Source organism: Thamnophis elegans, chromosome Z, assembly GCF_009769535.1.
Source record: "Thamnophis elegans isolate rThaEle1 chromosome Z, rThaEle1.pri, whole genome shotgun sequence".
NCBI classification, from domain to species: domain Eukaryota; kingdom Metazoa; phylum Chordata; class Lepidosauria; order Squamata; family Colubridae; genus Thamnophis; species Thamnophis elegans.
Window position 1 is genome coordinate 86,338,571 of NC_045558.1, and position 24,371 is coordinate 86,362,941.

General features: G+C 36.3%; 1 protein-coding gene across 1 annotated transcript in view; it reads left to right on the forward strand.

Moving 5' to 3' along the window:
• The window catches only part of BRCA1 (BRCA1 DNA repair associated), a 94,945-nt gene extending 82,112 nt beyond the window's left edge, over positions 1-12,833 (forward strand). Inside the window, exons 13-22 of the mRNA XM_032237898.1 lie at positions 295-440; positions 1,831-1,918; positions 2,987-3,064; positions 3,862-3,902; positions 5,410-5,493; positions 6,400-6,454; positions 7,629-7,702; positions 8,286-8,346; positions 10,186-10,289; positions 12,456-12,833. Coding sequence (XP_032093789.1) covers positions 295-440; positions 1,831-1,918; positions 2,987-3,064; positions 3,862-3,902; positions 5,410-5,493; positions 6,400-6,454; positions 7,629-7,702; positions 8,286-8,346; positions 10,186-10,289; positions 12,456-12,479 — 755 coding nt within the window. The 3' untranslated portion in view covers positions 12,480-12,833. The remainder of the gene's footprint in view (positions 1-294; positions 441-1,830; positions 1,919-2,986; positions 3,065-3,861; positions 3,903-5,409; positions 5,494-6,399; positions 6,455-7,628; positions 7,703-8,285; positions 8,347-10,185; positions 10,290-12,455) is intronic.
• Positions 12,834-24,371: the final 11,538 nt, after the last annotated feature.

Genomic DNA, 24,371 nt, shown 5'->3' on the forward strand with positions numbered 1-24,371 from the left:
TTAATATTTTTCCATGTTTTATCTTTTATTTTATCATTCAATCTGTCATGTGCATCACTTGACATTTTCTACTTTTAAAATGTGATTGACAATTAGAAATATAATTTGAATTTTGTGTAGGTCATATATTAAGCTGCATGCCCAATAGACAATTAAAAGATGCAGGCACCCCTAAGAAGGAAGAAAATGTATATTAAATATCGTTTTTTTTTAAAAAAAAATAACTATAATAATTGTCAAATATAAAACGTCATTATCTAGATAAACAAGATTTTTTAAAATCTTCTTTTCTAGAAATGCATAGTATATTGGAAAAGTCAGTCTCTCCCTTGGCACATACCACCTGCTGTAGTTCAAATAAAAGGAAAAGAAAGAGTCTACTTCTGACTGGAAGGCAAAAAATGTCTCTGGTGGCATCTGGCTTAAACCAGAGTGAATTGGTAAGCATGCCCTGATATGCTTGTAGATTTTTCACAGCAACAGATATAATTTTTTTTTGAGCTTTAAGATTTTGTGGGAGGCATTCTTTTAAAGATAAACCTGCTTTTATAGCTATTTTGTAAAACGTATAAAGCAATAAACCAATAAAAGCAGAGATCATATATATCCAAACATTCAAGTGTTTAAACATATAAAATTCTATAAGGACTTCATACCCCTCCCAATAACCAGGTTTTCAGCAATAGTTTTGAGTATCAACCATATAAATATTTGAAGGGAAGCATTTTGAAAGGGCAAGTGCTGCAGCAAAGAAGAGATATTTAGTGTAATCTGAATGGAACTGAACAAGTACAAATTTGAGTTTGTACTTGAGAGCAAGTCAAACTAGAGTCTTGGATTTTAAGAGAGCTAATTTCAATAAACTTAGAGCTTGGGAAGAATTCCATGAATGAGAATCCTCAAGGGGAAAACAACTCAAGAAGCTTGGGAAATTTTGAAAAATGAGATTACAAAGCCCAGTCTAGCACAATGCCAAAGAAGAAGAAAAATAGCGCCCCCAAAAGAAATCAGCATGGCTGCATAAAGAACTCTCTGACAAATTGAAAGACAAAAAAGTTAAGTATAAAAAGTGGAAAGAGGGGGACATAGCTAAGGCAGAATATCAGCAAATAGTCCGAGCCTGTAAAAGATGAAGTAAGGAAAACTAAGGCTCACAATGAAGAAAGGCTTGCCACAAAAATAAAAAATAACAAAAAAAAAGTTTCTTCCAACATGTTAAAAACAAGAAAAGGGTTAAGGAAACAATTGGTCCAGTGCTGGGAGAAAGTGGCAAGAAGCTGACAAGCAACAGGAAGAAAGCAGAACTATTTAACTTATTTTTTGCATCTGTCTTTACACAAAGGGATAAAACAGTCCAACCTATCAAAAACAGCACCACAAAAATCAGATTAGGAACACAAATTGAAATGGTTAGAATGAGTTACTGCAAGCTAACTCATGTTCACTCTAGGAATTCAATTCTGAGCGGTTTAGCCTTCCATCCTTCCGAAGTGGGTAAAAGGAGGAGCCAGATTGTTGGGGGCAATATGCTGATTCTGTAAACTGCTTAGAGAGGGCTGTAAAGCACTATGAAGCGGTATATAAGTCTAAGTGCTATTGCTCTAGGAATGTATTTATTGGCTCCTTGCTGATGGAGTTCTGCTATGTCATTTCCTACTTTGAACCATTCTAATTTTGGATTTTATCTGTTCTATCATGTTTTTATAGTTCATAATCATATTATTAAATAAGGTAGTTAATATAGGGGAAATTTTTTTTGATAAATGAAATATTCCATTGAAGCCAGCAATCTCTGATGTACTATTTATAATTCATTTTCTTTTCTTCTAGAAACTAGTTCGTAAATTTGCCAAGAAAACTCAGAGCACTTGGTGTAATAAACTGACTGAACAAACAACTCATCTAATAATGAAAACAGGTGATTTTGAAAGACAAAAGTGAACTTTCTATTTGATTTATCTCCATAATTGATTGGGTGGGTAGGTTAGGATTATAAGATCTTAATTTAATAATATGCCCTGCTACTTATTATTCAGGATACTGTGGCAGCTTTCTTTGAGTTAATAGGTATTTAAATTGGGTGTATTGCAACAGTACAGTTTTGGCCAACTTGATGTTTTCCTCAAATATTCCTATAGCTCCTATATAGGTTGGGAATTCTAGGGTTTGCAATCCAATAAATATTAAAGTGAGGAAAAGTATTTTAGTGGATGAACCAGAATTCCTAATCTGTTTCTTTCCCTCTTTTGAATGTCAGAAGTGTGATTGCAAACATACCTATTTTTTCAGCTTCTAAAGTAATTACATGAAAGATGAAAGTGTCAAAAAGGAGAATTTTTTTTAAAAAAAACAATTGCAATTTTGTAGGTTTACTAAATCACATGATCTTTATAATATTACTCCAAGAGCTAATAAGATCATATGCTAACATAGAAGTCTTGTAAGATTTCAGTTGCTTTTCTCTTACTTCCTTTGGACAGTCTGTAATCTGTAGCTGCTTTTCAGCAATTTTGCAAACTTGGGCGGGCGGGGGCATCAAAAAAGTCACTGACCTTTGTTTGAAGGACTGCTTACTATTACTCTGCTTACTCTGTACTATTGCTGTTGGTGACTATAATATAGTTATTCTGTTCTTTTATCTACCATTAAAAAGAGTCCATTCCATCCATTTGTATAAAGGAAGCTGAGCTTTTTTTGTAGTTTGTACTTTAAAATACAATTTGCAGTCTTTCATTTTATATTGTTTCAAACTGTTATCTTGACCAGGCTATGAAAAATATCATTTTAAAAGGAGATATGTAAAATAAATCAGTAAAGCTCTAGTCTCTGTAACTCTAGAAGCTGCTTTTGAAACTGGACATATTTTGGAAAGCAGTTTCTGACATTGTGTGAAGACCTGCTGTAAATGAAATATTTAAAAAATAGTCCATGGTCTTTATTCATTTAATATTGAACACTCATTTTCCTCTCTCTCTTTAATCTTCAGATGAGGATCTGGTCTGTGAAAGAACCCTGAAATACTTTATAGGTGTTGCTGCACAAAAATGGGTATTGAGCTACCAGTGTAAGTGTGAATATTCAATTTCAAAAATTCAATTAAAAAGAAGACTTCCTTTCTGATGCACTGTGTATTTCAGTTTAGTGTTCAGACATAGACTCTTATTAGTAAACAGTTCATATCTAACATACAATAAATTATTGTAAGTTAGCTATGCAATTATATCTGACATTTTGCCCTAAACAAGGAACATTTCATCCAAATTCATCCTATAAAACAATATTAAACAATATAGGAAAATAAAGACAGTAATACCATATAGGATAGTTCCATAAATATTTTTCATTTTCATATTTCTTATACCATTCTCCTCTAAAAATTTCCTGGAATATGATTAAAGATGTGGGAAATTGTTATTGAAAATATGGGGACAAGAGAAGAAAAGAAAACCAAGCATTTAAGTGTCCTGCTTATTTCATATAATTTAATTTGATTGTTTCTGATTACCAGGCATGCTTTTTTTTTTCCTGTGACATTGTGATTTTATCTAAAGTTGCTCTTACAGGGAATGGCATCATCTCCAAAAGTTAACCATAAACTATTTCAGCACTGAAATTGTTGTAGAGAATGAATTTTAAAATCTGTAAGAGATAGGGAGGTGAGGTTTCCAGCAGTACATAGTAATACTGTTGGCAGGCACTATTATGTAAATATAGACTTACTCTTTTGCAACTCTCTATGCAATTTTCTGTTTTATGTTTAAAATAAATGTTACAGATGGTAAAAAGTGCTACTTTAAATAATAATAATAATAATAATAATAATAATAATAATAATAATAATATCTGCTTCCACTGGTCTAGGGATTATACATTCATTAGAAGCAGGAAGAGTTCATAAAGAGGTAGGTCTGGTGTTTATGGGATGGGAAGGTGGTTTTGGTTTTTTAATGTATATAATGCTTGCAGAATCCTTAAATGAGGAAGGTGGGAGAAATCCGTGATTAATTAGTATATCTTTTTATGCCATTTCTTTAAATGCTTAGTCTTATACATTTCTCACTATACAATTCTCACTATAATGTTGTGATAATAATTTAATGTATGTATAATACATTACAAACGTTAATCTAATAAATCTTCAAAAAGTATCTAGCATATTTTAAATATCTAAACCAAGAAAAGATGTTTTTGAGTATGTAAAGAATTTACTTGCAGATGAAAATCCTACAATTACAGTGGCAACATTTAACTATGGCTATAAAATTAAAGCTATCAATAATTAATTTTAAGTCTGTTATGTAATATTTACTAAATAGTTTACTTGTTTTATCCAGTACTAAATTTACATTGTGTTTGTAACTTGCTTTTGGGCCTTTGGGCTGTAAACAAAATTGATTGATTGATTGATTGAATACTTAGTAGATTCTAATGACCAAGAAGAGAATAGACATGAAAAATAGAGAAATCCTTAGTATGTCTATGAATTGCCTCTTGAGAAGAGAACAGCAACTAACAACAGGGGAGGCCATTCTATAAGGATCAGAAACACAATTTCCTAACTTCAACTGGAGTTTCTTTTTCCTTTCTTCAGGCACTGCATCTGACATTTTGCCTGTGACATGCTAAAATGGAATCAAGCCACTGAAAGACATAGCATACATTCAAAAATTTAAAAATATAACTCAATAAATGTTCTGTTTCCCAAAGTTACAGACAAACTTAGGATAATTTGAATGGATTGCCAAATTTTGTTGGATGAAAGAGGATATTGATATTTAGCTGGGATAATTGCTGGGATGCTATACAGGCTGGGGCCTATGTCTTCCTGGAGTTCCTGGATCACATTGGACAAACAAGTTTATTTTTTTTTAAATGTATATCTTAGTCCCCTGCTCTCCTTTTTTTCCATTTCTCCACTCAACTAGAGTAGACTGTAAGCTTCAGAAAAATTTTGCTTCAGTCCTGCTTGAGCTGCCTCTTATATTGAAGAAAGAAGTTGAAAAGAGGAGAGGCCAGCAATTAGATGATGGATAGATTTTCTCCAAAAGTTTTTATGCTATAATTTTGATTCACAGTATATATAACATGTCCTAGCTAACTTGTGTGTTCAACCACCATCCTATCCTGCCATTGATCATATTGCTATATTATTACTGAAGATTTATATTCAAATTGCTATAGGGGATTTGCTTAATCATATAGAGGTTTTCACTTAAATAATTTAAATATCCTTTTTTAAACAATAAAATATGGAGTAGGAATTGTATTGCTGCAGTCATACATTTGTTCAACTGCTTCACTTTGGATGTTTGACTTCTATGTGCCATAGTTCTTTTTCTGCTTCAGTTATATAAGATGCGGCTCAGCCAGAAATTTGTTGGCATGTAATTCTGTTTGTTTTGTTTTCAGGAAGATTTTGAAGTGAGAGGAGATGTAATCAATGGGAGAAACCACCAAGGACCTAAAAGAGCAAGAGAATCACCTGTTGGAAAGGTATGGCTATTGTAAGTGGTACATCACAAAAGAAAAAGTTATCCTCAGAGTCTGCCCTTCTTCTTTGCCATAACAGAAAATGAAGAAGGTTGAGAAAAAAGGTTGCTTTCACAAAGTAGAATCCCGAGAAGGGGCTTTCATTTTTCTGTGATTATCCTTAGGAGAAACATAGAATGCAATTATGTTGGATATAAAATTGTCCAGATAGATAACACAGTCTTCCTGAATAATTTTTGCAACAATGCTTACATCTACTAGCATTTCTTAGCCTACTCTGATTTTTTTTCCAGATTTCTTTAAGTGGAATGCTATTGTCCCAAATGAGGATGGAGATGGAGATGGTGCGATTTCCTCTTAAAAAATGATTTATTTTCTGAGCATTAGGATAATACATTCAGAAATTATAAGGAAGTGGACAGTTACAATTACAATTCAATGCCCTATTGCCCCGTTGTCATAAATAAACATAACTAATCCCCCCCCTCTGAAAAGGAGGGAGGCAAATTATAATGAGGAATCATTAGTGCAAGTAGTGTTGCAGAAGCAGTAGTGCTTGCGTCCTGCTATTTTGTTTTCATTATTTTGTCATTATTTATTTCCCAAATTTCTTATTTCTCAGCCATTTCTGTACTCAGTACCTAACCATTTTTTTAAAAAGTTAGTTAACAATCTAAACTGTTCAGAAACCTCATATCAGATCTTTCTCCAATCTCAACAAAATGTCTCATTGTCAGTCTTCTGCAGTTGACACATTCCATTGTCAATGAATGATATTCCTGAATGCAGTTTTTATTGTGTTAAAATCAAATGAGTTGAACACATTCCGACCTAGCTGGTAACTTAAATCACACTGTTTGAGTTTAATTCTACACCATGCTTACATATTTGTATTCCTTTCCTTTCCAGCTTTTCCAAGGATTGGAGATTTGCTGCTATGGGCCATTCACTGACATGCTCCCAGGTAAGGGGATTGGGATTCTTGAAGTAAGTTGAGGAAATGAATCAAACTGAAGTCTCTTTACTCCCCGTTTTGGTTGTGTAAATAATTGAGTTCTGTCAAGAAATGATCCAACTTTTTGAGAAAAAGCTAACTAGCTTTAATAGCTTAATTTTCTTTGCTCACTCAGTGATATTTATCCTTTAGTAAGGCAAAATTTATGTCTTGCTGCAGAGACATTTCTGAATCTTGAATTTTTAGCTAGATTAAAGTACATACGTTTGCCCACTTCTGCATAATTTATTCTGCTCCTGATTGTCATTAACAGAGATGATCATTCTGGCTATGTAGACAGTTATATCCATATTCTTTCTCAAATTATGATGTGGTTTGAATGTCTGTTTCCTAATCTTTATTGACCTATTTGATGAATAGTTCTTAAAATGCAAGTTGGAAGGATTGTATGCTGTCCTGATTAAATGCTATCTCTTCATCTTTTTTCTTAAAATTAAATAACAGTATCAGGAAGAAGGAATGCTTAGAAAATTTGCAAATGGCACAAAATATAGACTAGCTAATATCTGGAAAGACTGAAATAAAATTCAAATATCATCTTCATAATAATATTTAGCAACAACCTTGGAAAGGATGGTTTACAGCCAGTAAAGGATTTCCAACTGTTGCAACATGTCTCTACTATGATGATGTGATTGTGATCTGGGTGTTCGACAATCTATTTGCACTTATTAGCAGTTGCCAAGTGACCCAAAATCCACTGCTGGCTTCCTCAGAAAAGCAATTGGAAGCTAGCAGGGAAAATTGCCCACCCCTCTTAGGCACTCTGTGCTTCTTACTTGGGGCTTTGTCTACTTCAGAATCCACAAAATTCTTAATGACCATAACTGGGAGTGTTGGCATAGCAATCGTTGTTTTGTTTGATTAGACTGAGAGTCTAATCCTACCTATGGTCAGAAGTTGAGGAACTTGTAAAAGGTTGCATTTGGTGGTTAAATTTTGTGACCAATGCTAAGTTCCATTTTTACAGGATTCAGAAATATAGAATATGCAACTGAAGAACCCAAAACAGATTTGCTTGTAATGTCAGTAGTCATCAATTTGGGCTTAACATCTTATGGGGGAATAAAATACTTTGCCATTATATATAATGCATTTTGTTTATCTTTTGGGAATTCCTCAGAACATCTGGAATGGATTGTACAACTCTGTGGCGCCTCCCTTGTGAAGCAACCTCACTTATTTACACATGCAACAGTAAGCCTGATAACTATATAGGTTAATTTGAGAAAGAAAGATACCAACAATCAGCATTTCCCACCTTCCCTTTAATCTTTCAAGATGTTGGTAAATTTAGCTGGTTCTGCTTAGATATAAAATCAGATCAATGGCTTATCTTGCCCTGTATTGCTACTAGAAATCCTCTCACCCAAGTCATTGCAAATAAACAGATGCATACAGCTCTGTGGGATTGCAATATGTCACCCACTAAAAAGACTTGTGTACAGTACTCATTTCTTTTTAAGAGAAAATATGTTTGTGAATGAGTGGTAACATATCCGTGTATGGCATCTTTTAAACTACAGTGTGTTAACTTTTATATTCTGTCATGGCTTCCCCATGAGCATCACGTATCTCCTTTAACTTTTATTTTGTCATATAGAGTAATTGTTCGCTTGTGAAATCTTTATTTCTTCTGTGACTCCCCATCTGATTGGAGTATTATAGCAAAGCTGAAGAATAGTATGCCTTAGCAGTACAAATTGTATATATGAAAGATACATTGATCCTATATGCCACTTTCCTTTTCCTTTTTGTCTTTTATCCTGTAATCATTTAGGACTCCATTGCTGTGATAGTTGTTCAGCCTGATGCATGGACCGAAGAAACCACCTGCCAAGGTGAGATGATAATGCTGCTTGTGTCTCCCCATCGTAAAGGCTTTACAGAATGTCTGACTGATTTCTTACTTGGTATAATAAAATACTGCAGCAGACAAACATGTGAGGGAATAAAAAGTAATGGTTGGCTTTAATCATCAGACATGACGGTCATTACCCCCAACTTCTCTTCCCTAAGAAATTGGTAAAAGATATTACTGTTCTTCAACAGTAGCAGCGTTGGAAGGGACCTTGGAGATCATCTAGTCCAACCCCCTGTTCTCGCAGGAAACCTATGCTATTTCCAATAAATGGCTGTCCACTCTCTTCTTAAAAACCTCAGTGATGAATAGGGCACCCACAACTTCGAAAGGCAATTTGTTCCCCTGGTTAATTGTTTTCATGTTAGGATTATTATTATTATTATTATTATTATTTTGAAGTTTTAGGTTGCTTCTCTCCTTGGTTAGTTTCCATCCATTGTTTCTTTCCTGCTTACAGGTGCTTTGGTAAATAAGTTGCCCCCTCTTCTTTGTGGCAACTCTTCCAAGTATTGGAAGATTGCGATCATATCACTCTTGCCCTTCTTTGTCTTAGACTAGGTGTACCCAGTTCCTGGAATTGTTCTTCGTATGTTTTAGCTTTTAGGAGCCTAATAATTGTGTTGCTCTTCTCTGAACTCTTTCCAAAACTTCCATGTAATAAGGACTACATGTGGAATGCAGTTTGTCATCTAGTTACAAATCCATCAGGTGATGATATAGTCTATTCCACATTTTTCTATTTTACCAAGAAGATTGTGAGCAACTTTTTCAAATGCCTTACTCAACTCCAAGTATACTATGCCCAGTGCATTTTGCTGGTCCACTAATTTAGTCACTTTGTCAAAAAATGAAACAACATTTGTTTGACATGATCTGTTTTTGACAAACCTGTGTTGACTACTACTTACAGCTTTGCTTGTTTTTAGTTATTTGCAGAACTGCTGCTTGATTGTCTTTTCCATGATCTTTTCGGGTCTTGATGTCAGGCTGATTGATCTATAGTTTTCTGGATCTGTTTTCTTTTTCTTCCTTTCTTAGCGATGGAACCACATCAGCTCTTTTCCAGTCTTCTGTTAGTTCTCCGGTTCTCCAGGATATTTGAAACATATGATTTACCATCTCTTACAGGGAGAAAGATAGGGAGCAAGGAACTTGGAAGTGCCTGCCTCTCCCCTGAACTTTTTAGAACAGGAGTGTCAAACTCAAGGCCCAGGGGCCAGATCCGGCCCACAGGGTGCTTAAATCTGGTCCACAGGACCAGCCTGGAAACAGCAAAGGACCGGCCCATGGTGCCTGTACCAGTGAAAATGGAGCTCAGTAGGCAGGCAGCCCTCCCAAGCTCTGTTTTCTCTTACAGAGGGTTTCAGGAATCTGCCGCAGCCAAAAACAGAGCTCGGGAGCCCATTTTCATTGGCAGAGCGCTCTTGACAAGAGTGACATTGAGCTGGCCACACCCACCTTGGCCCCAAGGACAAACACAACCTTGATGCTGCCTTTAATGAAATCAAGTTTGACACCCCTGATTTAGAAGTTTGTCCAAACAGTAATAGAAATGAGAGTTTGTTGTCTTTCAGTCTTCCATATCTGCCTTTCGAAAATCAGAGAATGCAATTGAGTTGCATGAATAAAAAGCTTCTATCTTATCTATACACATTATCTTGTAAAGGATGGTTACAACGACAATGGAAAACCTTATGATTTTCTATGCATAGGTTAAGGCATTTGAAATGTTGTTTATCAAAGTGGCTTAAAGAAGGAACTCTCAAGAAGAAGATACTGGCATCAAATGTTTCACTGCTTGTCTGGTATTTTACAGCGCTCCCGCTGCAATGCAGCACTCCTGTAGTTTCTCGTGAGTGGGTGCTGGACAGTGTTGCCTGCTATCAATGCCAGCCGTTCAGCGACTACATCATTTCACAGGTATGATGGAATTAGTTCTTAGAATTATACCTGAATGTTTTTGCGGTAATTTTCTTTACAAAGAATGTGACATTATAAATATTTCAGTTGGCCTAAAATGCCCTTGCCTTTCACCAAAGGTAGAATTATATTGTTAAATATCAATTTTCAACACAATTGTTGCAGTGGATCACAAAATAATATGTTCTTTATGTTGATGCAGATTATTTTACAATCCATTGTTGCCTTGTTTGGAAAGATTTTTTTCTTTCTTTCTTCATAATGTCTTTCAAATGTAATCATTTTCAAGAGTTAGATAGAACAAAGACTTTCGATTAGCTGGAAAGCAGCAGTTTGTCTGCTTGCTTCATGGGAGAGTGTTCAAAGAGGCGGTTATGCTGGATCATTGGCATAGCATACTAACTAGGAGCAAACCAGATTGGGGATGGCCCCAGGGACCATGTGTGGAATCAAATATTTGTGTTTGATAATAAATGAGTCAGAAATGTAATATCTTAGAAATTCATTATCTGTCTAGCAATTTAAAAGCAAACTTGACTTGATTAGTACCACAATCATTGTAGTGAGTGTGGCTGGCCTTAAAAATGTATAGATTTTTTATACAGCGAAGAAACTGAAATGGGAACAATCTCACTTCTCCAGCTTGCATGACAGCAGATAGTAAGTGCTAAAAGAAGACACTGTCATTATCCTCTTTCATTCATCTGCCCATTTCAGAAAATTAAGGGGTTAGGTGCAGAGAAGGGAGATAATAATATTGTCCTCAGCAAGGACTCCCTCGTTGGCTTCTCATTTCTTCCAGTAGTAAACGTGGGCTATCTCACAAGTATATTTTACTTCCTGTGCATGTATGCATATGTTTAAATTTTATGTTGATTTCTTGAACACAAATATGACATTCTGTTTAATTAAGATTGGGGGTGGAGGGAGAGACAGATTGAGATTTTCTCTGGATGTGGCAAATCTTCTGTTAATTGATATAATTTGTTTTCTGCAAGCAAATATACTTATCTGAGTCCCTGAATCTAAGCCCAAATAGCCACTGGTGCTTTGTGCATGTTTTGTTTGGCTATGTTTTTATTTCATTAGCTATTCTAATAGGATATTTCTATTGATTAAGAAAGTCAGAGTATTTTACTATAAGCATCCGTCTTATATATAGGTAGCTCTCAATTTATGATTGTAATGGAGCCTGCCCATTATGATCACAGGTTGTAAGGATCGTTAAATGAGCTGCCCACATGATCACTCACCTAAGGATCTCAATCTTGCTCTCAAAGTTGCATTTGTTAAACAGCACAGGGTTCCCCATACCCACCCTGCAGGACTTTCCCAGTTCACATGTGGCCTTCCAAGGCCGCTTTCTGGGGCATCCCATGCTCTGTTTCCCAACCTGATGGATTCCCACAGGGCTTAGGCCTATTTTCCACCCCACTGGGATACATACCCTCCTCCCCACCTGGCATCATGGCTTGGCAACTTATTTTTTTGTAAATCTCCTTTGAAAGCTGTTCAGCTGTGTAGCTTTTCTACATGAAGGCCATGTAGTGCTGTCTATATCTCTCTAGTGATTGCATTTGGAAAAGAGAACAGGCCAACCTGCCCCTCCGCCTTCCTATTCAATAAAGAATACCATGTTCAGAAGTGGGTGCCATTTCAGAGCAGCCACAATTTCCCAAATGGTGCCCATGTCGGCAATGGTGTCACATGGCCCCTATGTAGAAAGGCCATATATATATTTCACACACACACAAACACACACACATACACATTTCTCTCTCACACACACACACATAATAATGCTGCACTATTTAAAGGCGTGCTAATAAGACTTTCTTTTTTTTTACTAAAAGTTATCAAAGATTAATTTAACAACAGATTTTAAAATAATTCAGTGTTTAAAGCAAATGCTTATAACAATAAATAATGTGCATTGTCTTGCTTTGAGGCAGTAAATATTATAAGCAACATGGGAGGCAGAGTGTGGTAAGGCAAACTAGAGTCAGTGAAAAGAGCAGTAAAGTATGTAGGCAGATGCCGCCAGCCATAAAAGTCTGGCCTTCAGGAGAAGCAAGAGGGTCAGGGTTGCTCATCAGAGTAATCATTTCCAAGAGTCCTAACTCCGAATGATTGTTCTTTTACTCTCTTATCTCCCTCTGTTCGCAGGAACCATCTTCCATGTCTGAATAATAAAGTGCTTGTAGTCTGAATAGGAGTACAGCTTTCAATGGGTTTCTCACCTACACTGATAAGTGAATTTTGGAAACTGGAGAAATATCCAGAAGCCTGATGAATTGTGACATCTTTCATGAGATTTCAAGTCCAGGAGCAATCTCTAATTTATGCATTTATTTTCTTTAATTTATCTATTGCTTGTCATGTCATGTGCTTCCAAGTGGTGTACAAAAGCAGCATAGCTTTTGTACAGTTCAGTTATAGTTAAAAAGTAATAGTTGAAATAATATGTAGCCCACATTAAAGACTAATAATAAGGCAGAACACTACCAACTTGAAATGTTATCAAATAAAAAGGTTTCACAATTAGATTTGTGCATATTTTATTTGTAGTTGGATATTTTTCTCAGACGACTGATTGCTTTGCAGTTTCTGTTTCCGTAGTGCCAAGCTCAAGCTCAGGGTCTAGTTTTTGCTTCTCGTTGAGATGCATGTGATGTTGACTGAACGCGCTCTTCCCTTCCATGTTCTAGTCGCTGCTCAAGAAGAGATTAAAACTATCTTGAGGCAATTTATTAATATCACACACAAGGAGTGCCTCTTACAAGTTACTGCACGTGAAAGCATACTTTAAAACAATGTGGTTTTTAAATTATTGTGCTTTTGTGTATACAAATTCTAAGTTAACTAATCAGCTGAACTAAAGTTTTCTGGAAGTAAGTTCAGCAGAATGAATTAATCAGCTAAAAACCTTAATAAACCTAGGATTCAGAAAAATTGAGTGTACTGTATGTATGTGGAGGTTGAGCATCTGATTGGGAATTTGTAAGACTTGTACTATGAAAAATCTGATTTAAATTTCTTAAAATGTTTCATTCAGTTCACATTTTCCCACAGGCTTCCTCAGTTTAAATCCCTGTATTTAAATGTCCTTAATAGCTCTTATTCACTTTACTGACATTCCTAGACTATTTTGTAATACAAATTGCAAGCACAACTATTCATAAAGTCTTTTATTAAGGCAGAAAAATATGATAAAGTGGCCTTTTTAAAAATGTAAAATAGCATTTTCATTGATGACATGAAAACTAGATGCATCACTGCATGTTACATGCCTTCATAATGAGTAACTGGCTAATGAATGTTCACTAGCCAGCAGCATAATCCGTAGCCTGATTATATCAAAAGTGTCCCATCTATTGCCAAGAGTTTATGCAACAACTTTTTTTTTTACTGTCAATTCAGCTTCGCCTTTTGATTGTCAGGTTTCTTATCTTCAACATTCACCTTGGCTTCTGTTATCTGCTTCTGGAAGATTATAGCTATCTTTCAAAACATTGCCTAGATAATATGAGAAAATTGGCAACATGCCCCCATAGGAACTGCCCTGAATTATCTTTCAGTTTGGAAGGTGAACATAGATGCATAGCTATTGGAAAGGTAGCTGCAGTCAAGATGGTGAAGAAGAAAACATTCTTGCATGACATTTAAATTGGATTGGATTGGATTGAATTGATTAGACATAGAAGGAATTTGGTTTTGGTGCAGAAGTTCTCAGTATACATGCACAGCAACAGATTAATAATCATATTACCAATAAGAGGGAGTAATAAATATAAGGATAATAATAGTAATAAATAGTAACTTGTAAATAAGGACTTTTCTACCATGCAGTCATATTGGTTTTTAACAGCTTGAGCAGGGGATTGGACTAGAACATTTTCAAGGCCCCTTCCTTCTGAAAAATGCAACTTTTTCTCTTGCTCGTTAAAATGAGAATTTCTCCCTAGTTTCTTGTCCCTGTTCTTGGATGCAGGAATTTCCAGCACAGATCCATTTTCTACTATGCTTCTGGTGAGTTCAGTCTTGGGTTTTTTTTCCCCCCCTTTTACTATAAGCCATAAAATGAAAATTTGTGGACCAATATTGAACTGTTATTCCTGGAGCCCCTGAAATCAGTTACAAACTACTAAAAAGGGTGGTATAATTTGCTGTGTAGATATTATGGGATGTATAAAAAATAAATTCTGTTTCAGATATCATTTTCTTCTGATTATAAATATGTAGAAATATAATGTTTTTCTTGGATATTGAGAACATCTACGTTTCTTATTGTGGGACACAGTGGCTAAGACGCTGAGCTTGTCGATCAGAAAGGTTGGCAGTTCAGTGATTTGAATCCCTAGCGCCGCATAACTGAGTGAGCTCCCGTTACTTGTCTCACTGTCTACCAACCTAGCAGTTTGAAAGCATGTAAAAATGCAAATAGAAAAATAGGAATCACCTTTGGTGGGAAGATAACAATGTTCTGTGTGCCTTCGGCATTTAGTCATGCCGGCCACATGACCATGGAGACATCTTTGGACAATGCTGGCTCTTCGGCTTTGAAACGGAGATGAGCACCGCCCCCTAGAGTCGTGAACACCTAGCACATATGTGCGAGGGGAACCTTTATTTTTATTTTTCTTATTTTGTACTAAAGTACATACATATGCCCTTTTGATTAAGTCTTCTTTGGCCACCATTATATGGCTTGTGTAAAATTAATATTGGTACCGATTAATTGAATACCTGTATCCCACTTATGTGTGACAACTAGTGGAGCAAGCCTATTTTGGCAGCACATGTGAGGAATGGAGTGGCTAAAGTGCCCAAAAGGTTACAGGTATATCAAGATTCTATTCAGTACAGGTGAAACAAGATTAGGCAAGTACTTAGGAAGGTGTGGCTGCTTTTGAATAGCTCAACTTCATAGCTTTATTGACATCATTATACATTTAGCTCTGTTCTGCTCCTTTGTTGTCCCAAATAAAAGTTTGTTCTTATAGTGAAACTTGCTTTGCATGTTAGAAAGTTCTTCAGATTCTTCAAATCATCATCATGCAGATTCCTATAAAACTTAAATGCAGGTTCCTAATTAGCCTGTTATATAACACACCAACAATTGTATTTATTTTTTCTTGGTATAATAAATGGCAATCAGAATTATTTCAACTACATTTTCATATGGCATTTTTATAGCCCATACTCTTGGGTTTGAGTTCAGTAGCCCTTGTTTAGCAAATGGACCAACAATTCAGTTGTAAGCACTAGGAGAAAAAAATCACATGATTGCAACTTATGATTTTACATCTGCCTTCTGTGTTTACTGTGCTTCTTGAAAGCCTGGTGATTCATAACTCTGGGATGCGGTCACAGTCCTAAATGCAAAGATTGGTGAGCTGCTTTCAAGAGAATCATAAGCAAGCCAATATAAGAGATTTGGCTCTTACATTGAAATTTCAAGTTAAGTATCTGTGTTGCATGTTTAATATGGGAAATGAGCCAATTTGTTCAAACATCAAAACTTTTATTGTAATAAAAGGAAAAGAATGTTTAGGAGGAGGAAAACTTGCAAATATAAATTTGGCTATCATTATAATAAACCAAAAAAATGTAGACATTTGGATTATCATGCTGAAAATTTTCTATCGATTGTTCTCTGGCATGATAACACTTTTGAATTTAAGTTACAGTTACTCTCAGTGGAATAATTTCTTAGGATTTGAACCATTTTCTATGAACTGCAGGAAAACTGAAATACAAACTTCTATGCATTCCTAGAATTCTCATTTTCTTCTTGTTGCTATCTTACTAAATGCTGATTTCTTGCCATTTTTAAGTGGAAATTCATACAAATTGAAGATTTAAAATAATTGTTTTAAAGCTCTTCTGCCAAAAAATAAAAATAAAATTTTTGCCCTGCCCAAATGTATGATATGTCTCTATCTACTTTGCAATAATTACTATTCCTTGGCAATTTTAATTTCTGCTAACATTACTAAATACAATCCCTTCTGATCAAAAGGCTGCTCATCCCTGCTTTGGAAAGAGCCACCAAACGCTTTGGATTTAATTTGGCCTCTTGTTATTCCAACTGCAAATAAGAACTTGGGCAGTTTTGCCTCCTCACTCCTCTTTTGAATAAAATCAAAACATTTTGGATCTTTTACTCAAATTCTATGAGATTGAAACCTTGAATAACTCTTGGTAGGTGGTAGGGGAGGGCAGCATCTGGGTTTTAATGGCTTAGGAAACAAACAGGACTAAGTAGGCAGACCACTCCAGTATCACCATCAGACATAGAGATATACCAAAGCTAAGACTTCACCTTGTCATTTCTGGTGTTATTTTAAGAAGCTGTTTTCTTGAAAAAGTCATGAAGTTGCTATGGAGAAGTTCTTTTTACACCTGTAAAAGGTTGTTAGCATATCAGTCAGCTTCTTTAACTTCACTAGTATACCAATTTCTCACTTCCCCACCCTATGATATCTTTGCTTGCTGAATATATAACATGATATATTTCTTTGCCAAGTGCAAAAGGGCCTGAAGCAAAGACATAGGAGAGAAAGACTATCAATTGGAAATGACAAGATAATGATTTTCTGGAAAGGAAAGTATAGCCCTACAAAAACATTAGCCAAGGCCAACTCAGAACTTCCAGTAATCTTTCGACCTTTATTTGCCTTTTCATTAGATACCAAAAATTTAAGTTCTAAGGTTCTACACAGGCAGCACACACACCTTGCATTGAAAATACCAAGTCTGGCCATGTGCTATATTCATGGTTATTGTGTCTAGACACTCTTGGCTGAGACTGATTATTGGGATATATTACAAGTCAGAGCTTAGCCTAGAACCGTGATGGCGAACCTATGGCACGGGTGCCAGAAGGCACTTAGAGCCCTCTGTGGGAATGCACGCTGTCGCAAGCTCTTCTGGTTTTTAGCATGCTTTTGCACACTTGAACATCTCCAGCAGGTACCAGAGCTCCAGAAAATGGCCTGAGAATGTCCCCCCAAAGGCTGAAAAATGGCCAAAAACGGCCAAAAAACAGGTATGTGCCACCAGCCAGCTGGTCTTCGGGTTTCTGGTATGCACATATGTATGCGCATGCGCATGCACATGCATTCCGGTTTGGGCATTCGGTGCCAAAAAGGTTTGCCATCATGGCCTAGAATACATCTGATTAGCCTGATGGAGAATCTACGTGGGAGAACAATCCTCTTAATTTTCTTGGATATTTAAATTGTGTTTGATCCCATTGTCAATGGTAGTCTGAAATATTTGTATTTAATGAAGTAGTTATAGAGAATTTGCTGTATTTGTGTGAGAGATGCAATGTGATGTGCTACAGGCTCTGTTTGGGCTACCCATACTTTCATATGAAACCATAGAATGAGGTTATGATTGTGTCTATGATTGTTAGGTTCACAGCAGCCATTCTGTTTCTCTTCATATTCTACTGATGCACTAAAACAGCTCCCTGCTTTGTGGGTATATGTATTAAAAACATAAATTATTAAGTCATAAATTACCACTAGATATAAATCGCTCAAAGCTGTTCTCGGGGAAAGTCAGAGTGACATTGCAGTTGCATAAATAACATTCTTTTTCCCAAGATCTGTCAATAGCAGAAATTGCAGAGAAACTCTTTTCAAACCTTTTATGCTTTGTGAAGAATGAAACAAAAGCTAGCATGAGGCCATATGCTTAGCCAACTGGAATTATCTACAGTTTATTCATTTATTTGTCACAGTCCCCGCCAAGTCCTAGCCTAACGGTGTGGAATCCAACTCAAATTTTTGAAAACGTGGGTTTTGCACCTCAAAGGGAATCAATGCATATTTTGTGCCTCCTCTTCTAAGTAAGTATAAGCCATCCTGCTGAGCAGTCACAGGAATAGAGAGGACAGATATCAACACAGTCATGTTACTTGGGAAGACTTTACTTCAGATTAAATTCTGTACCCAGCCTCTCTGAAGCATACAGTGCTCCAAAATGATTGTACAAAATGTTCTGTGGGATACTGGAGAGAAACAAGCAGCAGCTCACAGTGAAATCACTGGGTGCCTGTAAGCAGATGCTGCTTGTTTCTTCCTGCGCTCTCGGCCACAGCTGTTCATGAACCCAACATGCTATGTAAATGTACCCTTCCTAGGAAAACCTTTGACTTGCAGCAGAGAGTGCTGGGAAACAGCGCAATGCAGGCAGCTGTTGTAGGCAAGGCCCTTGTTCTATGCCTTGCACTTGTTCTACATTACATCACACTGCTTGGCAACATAATCTGCTGTATGCTGGGATGGGAGGGGCTGCGTGCATGTGAGCTTAGTCCCAACAATTGCAGAAGAGCTGGGCTGAGCTTGACTGAATTAAATCCACCCAAACAGTTGCAGCAGTTAAGTCTTCTAACTCTTATTCTGGGAGTGGTGGTGGTGAGATAATCTTCTGTAACCTCACAATTTTTAAATCTGTAGCATAGCCACAATAATGCTTTGTGGGCAGATCTGTTGGCTTTATCATGCACCCATTCAAGACACAGAAATACATAGCAGCATAAGAGGAGTGTTTCTGTATCTCTGACCTTATGACTTACGACCAGTCCCTTACAAATTTCTAGGCTATATAGACCCAGAATAAAAGGAAATATTTACTTTATTAGAATTAACTTTCATGCATGGCAGGGAGCTTAAAGAGAGCTACAGTTATCCAAAGTGCCTCTAAATTTGGTAACTGAATAGATAAATCTGTCATATTCAAATCAGCGGCCTGATGGCGTGAACTTACACTGTCCTGTTCAGAACAGTAAGGGATTTTGTAACGTTTTCCATTCATACAAACTCAGAAATATATAAATTTGGCATCCTGGTACAGTTGCCTCTTGAAAAAGCACCTTTGGGACAACCATGACCTACCCTATTTCCCCAAAAATAAGACCTCCCCAGATAATAATACCAATTGAGCTTTTGAGCGCATGCGCTAAAATAAACCCTTCCCCCAAAATAAGCCCTGCCTGAAAATATTGCAACACAGCAGTAGCTGTGAAGTGACCATACTCGTTGCCTCCTGAACCTCAAAAACAATAAGACCTCCCCAAAAATAAGGCTAAGCGCTTATTTTGGGGATCAAAAGAAAATAAGACCCTGTCCTATTTTTGGTGAAACACGGTAGATGACAGAATCTCCATAGACATAAATTTTGGATGGAACTCTTGGGAAGGTACATATAATCATTTCAAGATTCCCATGTCTTCTTCCAACTTCTCCCTATCCTGCCCATTTCCATCTAGGTTTTTGTGAGGTCCTGGCTTGCCTTCACTGGGAGACCCAGTTTGCAGTTTGTTACAACTACAGAGTTTGATCTAGATCCAACAAAAAAGTGGAATGGGAAGAAGTTTAAACCTGGCCATTCCTGCTATCACACTTCCACAGCAAAATAACCTCTTTTGATCAGATACTGCTAACCTGATGTTCCTGAATCACGTGAATCTTCTTTATCTCGTCTGAAATCTAAATGCAGCTACTAAAAAGGAGCAGTCCTTTTTGACTACCATTTTAAAATAATTTCAAAAGGACAAAACAGCAGGAGCAAGACAATAAAAACACACCATTTTATAAATGATCTTATTGTCAGTCCCTCTCTTCAGGTAGGGTTGAGAGGCAACCCTGACTAAAATCCTGCACAGCTGTTGCTTCCTGCTGGTGGTTATGCCCTGAAACCCTGATTGGATTAAATGACCACTATTGCTATCATTTTGGCTGGGAGGCTGAAAGAGGGTGGGATTTAATTCAGCCCATGTGTTTGCTAATTTGACATCATGATATGATTTCTGAATTTGATAAAAGCATCTTGAAAGTGAAAAGCCTACAAATAATGAGGTATACAGGTAATGTTTTGTGTGGGTTTTGTACTGTATTTAAGTGCTCAGGAAGATTGTAGACTTGATACAAAAACTGGCAATATATATTTCTAGACTTAGGTAATCATGCAAAGTCCTAACTTCAGTTATTCTTTTTTCTAATCTGTTCATAAAGAATGTTGAACCACATTTTTGGTCTCATATCATCCAGGAAAAAACATAAAGAACAAAATGAGAAATAAAAGAAACTGATTTCAATGATATATTATATAAAATAACAAGCTGTGTAAAATTACACCAGTAAATACTTTTACATAAGTAGAAGATAGGCTGCTCATCTCAAAACAACCCAAGAAAAATTCTTTTGAAGAATTGATTGGGCAGGTTCCAGAGGCAGTTTATAAAATATACAGATGGTTTCCACAGCTGTCAGATACAGCTGCTCCCTTTCCCCTGTTTTGAAAATATGCTAGCAAGAATGCCTGGTTACCTTTCTCAATAGCTTTTTTGCCCATCTAGGAGTATAGAACAATGTGCTTGGAACTTTCCAGGAAAAGTTTCATCCAAATAGTACTGTGTTTTCCCCAAAATAAGACAAGGTCTTATATTCTTTTGACCCCTAAAATAAGAGCTTGGCCTTATTTTCAGGCCTTATAATTTCTGAGGTGCAAGAGGCCGCAAACGTGATCACCTCATGGCTGCTGCTGTGTTGCAATGTTTTCGGGGAGGGCTAATTTTCAGGGGAAGGCTTATTTTAGTGCATAGGCTCAAAAACCCGATTGGGCTTATTATCTGGAGAGATCTTATTTTTGGGGAAACAGGGTAAATATTGACTATAGTGTAAAAGCATGATTAGTCAGCAAGAACATGTACAGTATATTTTCCTTAGGATTTTGAATGTCCGTAATCTTTCCATTATGTATAGAAATTTCCTTCATGGAACTTAAGTTGTGTTGCTGCGAGCTCAAATAAATGTTCAAGTTAGGAGTCATGTTTAACAGGATGGGAGGTGCATGTGTTTTTCCACATCAAGATACAGACTCTAAATTCTCTGGATCAAACTTGGTTTGAGATTATTTGCCTTTTCCCAAATCCTGTCCCTAATTACAAATTTGTCTATGTGCAGGACAAAATGGAAAGCAGTTGCTCCCCATAATAGCTCACAAAGAAGAATTATAAGAAAGACAAATTGAATTGGTTTCCTTTCCCAAACTTTTCTAAATGGCATTATTTGGCCTAGTGTGAGTTGGGATAGATTATCTGGGGTTTGGATCAAATTCTTTATATTCTTGAAACTATCTTTGGTTCTAACAGATGTATTGCTCAGGAAGCAGTAGTCTTTCAAAATTGTGTGTCTTCACCAGGATTAAGTGCTTAGTTTTTATCCCTAAAATGAACACAAGCTTGCATATGAAAACATCTATCATTCTCTTCAAACTTGGGAGATGTTGACAGAAGTTTGACCTATATTTTATTTAAACAGGACAGCTTCAGTTAGAATTCAGGAAGCTTAAAGACTTGATTCCCAGCATGATAGTAATTCCAAGGAGACGGGATACAATTGCACAATTCATATTTCTATAAGATACTTGTTTGGGCATTACTAAAACATTCAAATACTCGGGTATTTTAAGAACTACTCAGTAGTTCTTAAAACTAATTCATTGAACAAATATTTAGTTCCGCAACAAATCCTTCCATCATTCTCTAATGCTCATCCAAGTATTCTCATTTACTAGGAGATTGTGGAAGAAATTCAAATTTCCCAATTTTGTCTGATTAAATGCCAAATGTTATCTAGTTCTTTCTGAGAGGCCCACAATATCAAAATTCAGGGAACATTTTCCAGTGATATTTTGGAAATGGATGGATTTCTAATGCTGATTTAAAGTAACTAGTTAAAATCTCAGATTGCACATTTCACAATTTTTAAGAGATTTAGAAATAAGCAATTTCTGCCATAATTGTAAAGTGCTGCTTCATAAAAAAACTTTTCAAGTGTTTGCATTGTTGAAAATGTATTTCTGTAAAAAGGTTTTTAAAAACTACCAAAAAACGGGATGAAAAGAAATGAGAGCTAGCGTTAAAGTGTTGGAGTGTCATTTGGGAGATTCTAACCCTCTCTAAACTTAAAATGTCACTGGGTGTCTTTGGACCATCAGTTCAGCCAACTCCCTACTTCAGAGGGCTATTATGGGAAGAAATGCTCACGCTCCTAAGCAAAAGACTGGATACAGATCTAATAAACAGACAGTATATCCCTATTTGAATTCTCCTAGAGCAGGAATGTCAAACTGGCAGTGTGTCATCACGTGACGTATTAAGACTTCCCACCTTTGCTAAAATGGGGGTGGGCATGGCCAGCGGGTGGGTCATAACTTTGACATCCCTGTCCTAGTGGGCTCCATTTTTCTGTTTGTAGCACTAAGCTGACTTCCAGCTACCTATTATAGATATCAAGGGCATTCTTGGTAAGCTGCAAAAGTAATCCACAAGCACTTCTCTAGTGTAGGTTGTAAAGTTAGCTAAACCACATCATTTGATCACTGCCAGTTCCAACTTACAAGCACAGCATTGACTAGCAACCACGGACTGATGAACAATCTGGAATGTATCAGGCAGCAATCAAGGAGAAATAACTTTCAACTATGCTATGAAAAGCTTTCTATTTCTTGAACAGGTTCAACCCTGAATTTTCTCATGTCATTTGATGTAATTACTTTATGCTTCCCCAGCAGTGGTGAAAGAACAGGGTGTAGAACCAGTAGATTCAGTTTTATGAGAATATTAAGCTCTTCGTCATTTCTTCAGAACAAAATTACAGTATATACGGTATAGCATCAGTAGTTCTAAGAAACTAGCCTTTGCACAATTTGACAAAATTTCCTATAATAATATATAATGTTATATTGTATATTATATGATAATAAATCATATATAATATTAAAATATATTCATAATATTTAAAGGTAAAAGTTTCCACTGTCCATTTGTTTCTGACTTTAGGGAGCAATGTTCATCTCTGTTTCTTAGCCGAGGAAGCCAGCATTGTCCAAAGACATTTCTGTGAACATGTGGCCAGCATGATTGTATGCCTAAGTGCATGGAACATTATTACCTTCCCACAGAAATGGTATCTATTTATCTACTCACATTTGCATGCTTTTGAACTGCTAGGTTTGGGGCAAGAAGGGCACTCACGTCATCTTATGACACTCAGGTCTTGAACTTTGCAACTGACAAGCTCAACAACCTTAATCACTGAACCACTGCATCCCCAATGCTCTTTAATTAAGGTATGCCCAATGCTCACTTTGTTTCTAATGACTGTTGATGCCAACCTGGAAAGACATTTTGAGATTTATAGGCTGTCCTAAGCTCTTTGGGGTTTTATTATCTGTAACATTTGGTGTCTTTCCTTGAGATGTTGTATCTGAAGGTCCATCCTAATTTTATTCCTACATCAGTCCTGGAAAGAAGGTTGTTGTGAGAAAGATTAGTTGACTAAAAGTTATATATTGAGCTATATATTGTGGTGAGATTTAAATGTAAATCCCTGTGATTTAAGTCCAACATCTAAAAGCTTCAGAACATTAACATTTATAAATTATTTACATAAGAAAATGAAATAACCTGTCTGGGGAGAGGGAAAGCAAAACCACAAAAATTATGAAAAAGGTCAAAATATTAGCAACAGGGCTGAAAAATATGGAAGCAACTGTTCAATAGGATGGCATTCAAGAGGAAATTGAATTCAAACAGAAAGATTAAAAATGTGTAATGGGGGAATTCAGCTTTAGAAATAGTACAACTATGAAGTGCCTAGGAGTTTATGTTGATCACATAATTGAATATACTTTGTATTAAAATAGATAATTTAATCTTAAAGTATTGCTAGATGATGTTTGGGTTGCCCTGGAATTGGCTGTAACACACACACACCCCCTGGCAGCACAAGAGGAATTTGCCCTGAAGCTGGCTTTAACTGGAAAAACTAAAGCATTGTGGGATTCTTGCCTAAGTCCAGTTTCCCAATTCCTGAACTTCAGTACTTCAGCCTTGTAAGAGGAATATAGGCTTGACAGCTTCCTAGTTCCACATCATTAATCCAGGCAAATAACTCTGTAATGAATCTGGCAAGTTCTCAATTTCCTTCTTTCCTTCTATACTGGGCCAGGCAGTTGGAAAGCTCCAGGTTACTACAGGTAGTCCTTGACTTATGACCACAA